The 6,750-nt window shown below is 36.0% G+C and overlaps 1 protein-coding gene across 1 annotated transcript in view; it reads left to right on the top strand.

The window, feature by feature from the left end:
• LOC136252284 (deoxyribonuclease-1-like) overlaps positions 1 to 5,756 on the top strand; it is a 32,753-nt gene extending 26,997 nt beyond the window's left edge. The window contains exons 8-11 of the mRNA XM_066044693.1: positions 2,824 to 2,994; positions 3,879 to 4,055; positions 4,517 to 4,648; positions 5,473 to 5,756. Coding sequence (XP_065900765.1) covers positions 2,824 to 2,994; positions 3,879 to 4,055; positions 4,517 to 4,648; positions 5,473 to 5,591 — 599 coding nt within the window. The 3' untranslated portion in view covers positions 5,592 to 5,756. The remainder of the gene's footprint in view (positions 1 to 2,823; positions 2,995 to 3,878; positions 4,056 to 4,516; positions 4,649 to 5,472) is intronic.
• The last annotated feature ends 994 nt before the right edge of the window (positions 5,757 to 6,750 follow it).

Genomic DNA, 6,750 nt, shown 5'->3' with positions numbered 1-6,750 from the left:
GGTAGCATAAGTAGTAAATTTTGTCACAGACTGAGCTGATCTAAGTCACATCAGGCAAAATCAAACTTAACACCACCTGTAGATAGCTACACTAACATACTATTGGTTTTTCTCTTGGCAAATTATAATGGCTTGAATTCTTTAAATTGAAATTTAATGTCTGAGTAACAAACTTGAAAGTATCTCAAATGTGCTGCAACTGAACCTTGTTCTTACTATAATAGCTTGCATATTAAAATATGACCAAGAGTTCATAATATAGTATAGTGAACTCTTTTGACTAGACTTCATATAAGCTGTTTTTGAAATTGTTGCTTACTTTCTAATGAATTCAATGAAATCGATGAGTATATAACCACTTTTCAATCAAAAATCTTGCTATTCTAATAAAACAGTCAGCTCTTGAAAACTTGTATAACCTTGATATTGAAGGCAAGCATAGGTTATTTTCAATTAGCTAAGGCTTAATCCATCATGACCTTGTCAGTATTTCTGTATATGGTCATACAGGATATACTAACATCCCCAACAAAAGTATTTGAATGCATCGATATAGTTACAATGGGAGATTTCCTGCAAGAATAACCAACTTAATCCTACACCTTTCCAACAAATTTCTGTGGAAATATTTAGCCGATTTTCTACTGACTGACTTAGTGTGAACTACTCAACTATGACATGGCTAAGATCTTGATTTCTTCATTGTTCAATGTTGCTTTGGTTAGAGACGTGCCTTTCTGCCAGCCGTAGTGGCTACAGTATAGTTATGCCAGTGCATGGACATTTAACTCCTATTTCAGTCATAAAAAAAGCTATGAAACAAGGGGAGTCATCTACATACAACTGCAACTCTACTAGTGGACATTTAATCCACTACTTCAAATCTTCAAATCATGGTTATACTTAGGCCTGAAGTCAAATATGCTCAGAATTTTGCCCAAAATGCTTTCAAGAATTTCCCAAAATTTTTACCCATTATGCTTCTTCAGTGTTCCTATCATGCTTGCGTTTTGCTCCTAAGTTAGCAACATTTGTGACAATTATCATGGAACATTTTAATTGTGTTCTATTAGAATATTTCACTATAAAATGACTGTTCTATTAGAGAGTATCGATCTAAGGAGTTATGCACAATGTTCTTTGTTGCAGTTTCCACTGACTGCTCTAGTAGGGAGTATCAATCTATTTTCATGGAAATAGGCTCCATGGTTTGAAATATCCTCCTGATACTTCAGCCTGTTATGCTTTTTATTATACTGGCATATATGATGCAGGCCTAGTATACTATAATTATGACTGAAGACTGAAGACTGAAGCAGGAATTGTGATTAGGTCAGCAAGTACAGCTGCAGGTGTAGATGATCTCCCTTGTTTCACTGCTTTTTGTTTGCATGCTTAATGTAATTTTTCCTTACACTTGTACACATAATGTCCTAATGAAACAGCTATATGTAAACCCATTACGGGTATTTGTGGTTTTAAAATCTAAGAGACGACCGCCTTACAAAATAAGCTGCAGATAACTATCAGTGGTGATTCTAGAGCTATGGAAAGGGGAGCTATAACTAACTCTTTAGTATTTTTTGATAGAATTTCAGCCAGAGTTATGTGGGTACAATCTCCAGAAGCTGTATAGGACTGTAACAATTTCAAATCTGTAAAATTTATTATGCTAAATGGTAAATGCATGTAAACAGCAAAAACCAACAATGCCTATCGGTGTTTCCCAAAAACTGAATTCAGAGCCTTTGTACTAGGCACCCATTTCCCTGTCCCCTAGAATATTATGATGGATTCTTTATGTTGGCAATCTGTTGGTTATACGTATGTAGGAATTTTGAAGGAAGTGTGTAATGCATGAGTATAATGCTTGAAATTCAAGATTTTAAAAATGCATGATCAATTGTGCAAGATGTGATAAACACAGTAATAATAAGAAGGTACGGAAATTGAACACCACTTCATTGGATGGAATAGCTCAGTGTAGCTACACTTCCACATATCAATCAAAACTTCAAATGCATTGTTATAATATTCCCACATCCAAATAAAATGAGCAGCTCTGTTCTACACAGTAATGACCAACAATAAGGACATTGTTTATGTATACACAGCATATGGATTTGCAAAAAAAGTTTTTGGTACTGTACTGTGCAAATGTTTGCTCTATATTGTATAAGATCCAACACAGTGTAGCCTAAATATTTCGAGGGGCAAACTTTTCGAGGTTGAGGAATATTGCTAAAAATAAATTTTTTGCCGATTTGCAAACACTCCCAAAATGTATTATACTATATGGAGGTCTAAATATTTCGAGGGTAAAATTTTCGCTGATAGCACCAAAACCGTGAAATCAGCAAAAATTTTCCCCCTCAAAATATTTTGGCTATATGGCACTTTTGGGAAGCGTAAAACAGTTATGCTTATTTACGTAAAAAATAGCTGCTAAACTAACCTATATATAGTTACAAACAACCAGAATCATGAAACTGCTGGCTCGCGTTTAGTATCTCCACCTTTTCAAACATACTTCATGCAACAACTTTAAACAGGCTGTAGGACCCAGTCCTACAGATCTTCAGCACTTGTGCTGTAAAGCATTAATAAAAGAAATAAAATAACATGAGCTATCTGTAGCCAGCAGTTTCGTGCAATCAGCTAGTATAGGTTAGCTATAAAAATGTGTTACTCTTTTTAATGTGCGCATGTCATGCTAATGTTTAGCTGCATAACACTTCAATAATAATTATAATCATTTTAATGATTTATATTTCTCACTCTTGAAACTAATTAACAGGCTGTTGTTGTGTTTGTCTAATTTAGTGCCAACATGTCAACTACTTGGGGCTCCTGATAATGGCAAGGTTGACTGTTTCTTGTTGGATGATGTTTGTATCTTCTCATGTAACACTGGTTATGAGCTAACTGGTAGTGACAATAGGACCTGTCAGAGTAATGGAAGCTGGAGTGGTAGTGAGGCTGTGTGTGGAAGAGGTAAACTTTCAGTGTCATTTAAATTCATAGGCGGCGGAAAGGGGGGGCTAGGGGGCTGAAGCCCCCCCCCCCCCCCTCAGAATGATATCACACTGAAATTATCTTTCTTGGAGTGGGGCTGAAAACCGTGATAAAGATCGAGATACTCTAATAGAGCAGTCACTTTAATAAAGTAGTCAGTGTGTAGCGAGCTATGTAAGGATTTTTATGTAGTTTATCAGCTAGAAATGGTAGTTGGTGAGGTGGAAAGCTCTTGTCAGTTGGTTGTGACCTTTCCTTACCAAACTACAGAAATAAGTCTGGGTCAGCCCAGCCCCCCCTCATATCAACTACTTCCTCCGCCGCTGTTTAAATTGTTTATACAAGTTCATCATAATAATTATTATTACAACCAAATTATATTAAATTACAACCAAAATATATTAAATTACAACCAAATTGCATGTAGATATATACAGTGCATATGAAACAGAGCTAAGGTGTACTTCATGACCTCATTAATTAGACCACCTCATTATAACGACCATGTCAAATAAGTCCCAACCACAGCTAAGGTGTACTTCTCTTGACCTCATTAATGATCATGTCAAGTAGGTCTCAAACGTAGCTAAGGTTGTACAATGTACATAATGACCTCATTAATAAGACCACCTTGTTATAATGATCATGTCAAGTGGCCATGGGTTCCAAACATAGCTAAAGTGCACTTCATGACCATATTAATAAGAGTGCCACAGTCTTGATCAATGCAGATCAGGGAGTCAGGGCTGTGCCCCCCATACCCTTTGCTTCATATACAGTGTACCTACTAATGTGGTGCATCCCCTTCCCAAGCCTTGGTTCTACCCCTGTAATAATATCATTTACTGTTATCTTCCATATAGTCCCATGTACACCACTCAATGCTCCTAATCGTGGGGAGATGAGCTGTACTGGTAATGTATATGAGGACATTTGTGTCTTCACATGTGATGATGGTTATGAGCTAACTGGTAGTGACACTAGGACCTGTCAGAGCGATGGAAGCTGGAGTGGTAGTGAGGCTGTGTGTACACTACAAGGTATGTACAATGAAATGTATTACCAATTATGGTTAAAATATCAAAATTCAGAGGCTAATAAATTCATCACTACAATTTCGTGTGCTCAAACGTAGACAAAATCTGCATATCACATGTACCTTTAATGTTTTCCACTGTGTGTGTCATGTATATACATGTATATGCATGCATGAAGCTATTGTGCATACACACACTTTAGTTTAGCCTATAATGCTACATTATGTTACTGTAAGATTCAGAGTAATGTGTGGCAGAGTATCTATATTCCAACAAATACAATACATTAAGCAGCAAGTCTGTTCTCAGAGCTAAGGCTCATGTGCTTAATCATTTCAACCATGTAACAGCGCTATGTTTGAATATGCTGTAGTGTGCTTGTACAGGAGACACTGGCAGTTAGCTAGCCTTCTGCCATAGAAATGTTTGTACAAGTATAATCCTTGTTCTGTTTTTCTTTATAGTCTGCTCAGTAGAATATGTCACTACAAATGTTACAGTGGTGGACACAACTGCTACAGTTACTTTTGAATCATTTCCACCTCATCCTGAGGTAACTTTCCGTTGCAAGCTGAACAGAGGAAAGTATGAAGATTGTAAGTTATGTACCTGCTCGATGACAATACGTGACTTAATTTTACAAAACCATACCTTGGGCACAACGTAAACTTGCATACTTTTATATACTTCAGCTTAACCTGCACACCAAAAGATTTTTTACTAAATGAAGCCATTTGTGACCTTTCAACACATCTACAATTTTCCACCATTTTTAGATTGGCAATTATGTTTATTACAAAGAGCTAATACCTATGGAGGGTATAAATCAAATAAAATATAATAAGTTCCATGCACATGCCTCTTGGAGCTCTAGATGCACTACAACAGCACACGAATACAGAATTTTGACTTAACATATACAGCAGGCCAGCCAATAGCATAATATCCAGTCACTCATATATAGCTATGCCTTGGCAAGACCACTAGATGGCTGTGTGGTCTTTTGTAGAGGTCAAATACATCTCCAGAAAGCAGACCTAATAAATAAGAAAAATACATCTACTTGAGGTAAGGTGGGTGTGACAATCATTAGTCTTATATAGTGTACAAAGCCAGCAATCTTGTGGTGTTATTTCAAACCAATTTTTTTACCCAACAGTAATCGGTTTTCAAAAATCAAGTCATATAATTATTTGTTTTGTATGTCTTAATTTATTGGGGAAATATGGGTGACTTGTTACAAGCAGATTTTGACAAAGAAACTATAAAGCTAGTAGACTAGTAAAATCTTCGTTTTATCATTAAATTCATGAAATTTTACTGCATGCCAGATTTATAACATTCCTGTTGTGTAGTACATTGATAAACATCATTGTGTAATTATTGTATTTAGCATGAATTGCTTGTGTGATTTATGTAGGTACAAGTCCGTGGGTTTACGATAACTTGAAGGTGATTAATCACCGTGTTATCGTACAAGCTGCTTGTCCACAAAAATCCAGCAGAGTTAGGTTTACTGTTACCGGTAATGAAAAGTAAGCCTACCTACTGAAGCCAAACTGAAACAACGTTGATAACTTAATAGATAGCTGTCTTAATATAAATACTGCATAGCTATTATGTGCACAAGTGCATGTAACTAAACTTTAGAGAACTTTTTGTACACTTTTGTAAGTCAGTTTAATAAAGTGTATGCTAATTAAGGCTACTTTGAGTATTCCTCTTTATGCTGAGAGTATGGTTTTAGTATTGACAAATTCCTTTGAAAGTGTGGACATATTATAGCTAGTACTATCAGCTAGCGGCCTAAAGGAAGGATACAATTCCTATGTACATGTATTTTACATAAACACATCTTCATGTGTTGTATTTCAAGATGGCATATCCAAGCAAATTAGTGTTATCTTACGTTATGTCTTCTCACCACTGGCTGTAATTTCATTAATCATCCACATATGCATGTACAGCTGAAGTATTGGTTATCTGAACAGTTGCAAGTTTTAATACAATCACATTATTAAACACACATCATCTTGTATGTAAGATAAGTGTACCGGTATGTAATTTGGTCATGAATGATCTGATTTGTAAATACAATGCCCAAGGGCCACATTTGTTATCATTCATAATGCAGCTATATGTATAGTAGCAGGAATTAACCCATATATAGTAAAGAGTAGCTTTCTATTATGGTAGTAACTAGTCAGGCACTAGCTACTAACCCCACCCTCCATGCTGTAGGTTATCTGGTAATCCAGTACACGATGTTTTAACCAGCTGTAACACAGGGCTTTCTGAACAGCATGTATCATGTGTCTAGAGTCTATCTCTACAATCAATAATGTGCAATGAAGTATGTATGACCTGTACTGTGATAGATACTCTCCTCTATTATTATCTCTTGGTTACATGTTGTGCACATGAGAGAGAAAGTTAGTATGCATATATGCATGCCAGAGTCTCTATACAAATGAATAATTCAAGAGTGTCAACACATATGTACACACTGACATAACAAGGAAATGTGATAATCAAAACAATCCGGATTCACTTATAGAATGTACCACAAATTACAGAGTTTGCAGAGACAAAGTGCTGGACACTGTAAAGCCATGATAATAATTCCTCTGAATTACTCAGAACCATTTGTAGAATCTCTGTACTGTGTAACTCTTGATATAACTGTGCATACATGCAT

The sequence above is a fragment of the Dysidea avara genome, chromosome 4, assembly GCF_963678975.1.
Source record: "Dysidea avara chromosome 4, odDysAvar1.4, whole genome shotgun sequence".
Classification (NCBI taxonomy): domain Eukaryota; kingdom Metazoa; phylum Porifera; class Demospongiae; order Dictyoceratida; family Dysideidae; genus Dysidea; species Dysidea avara.
This window is presented reverse-complemented; position numbering and strand designations above follow the sequence as displayed.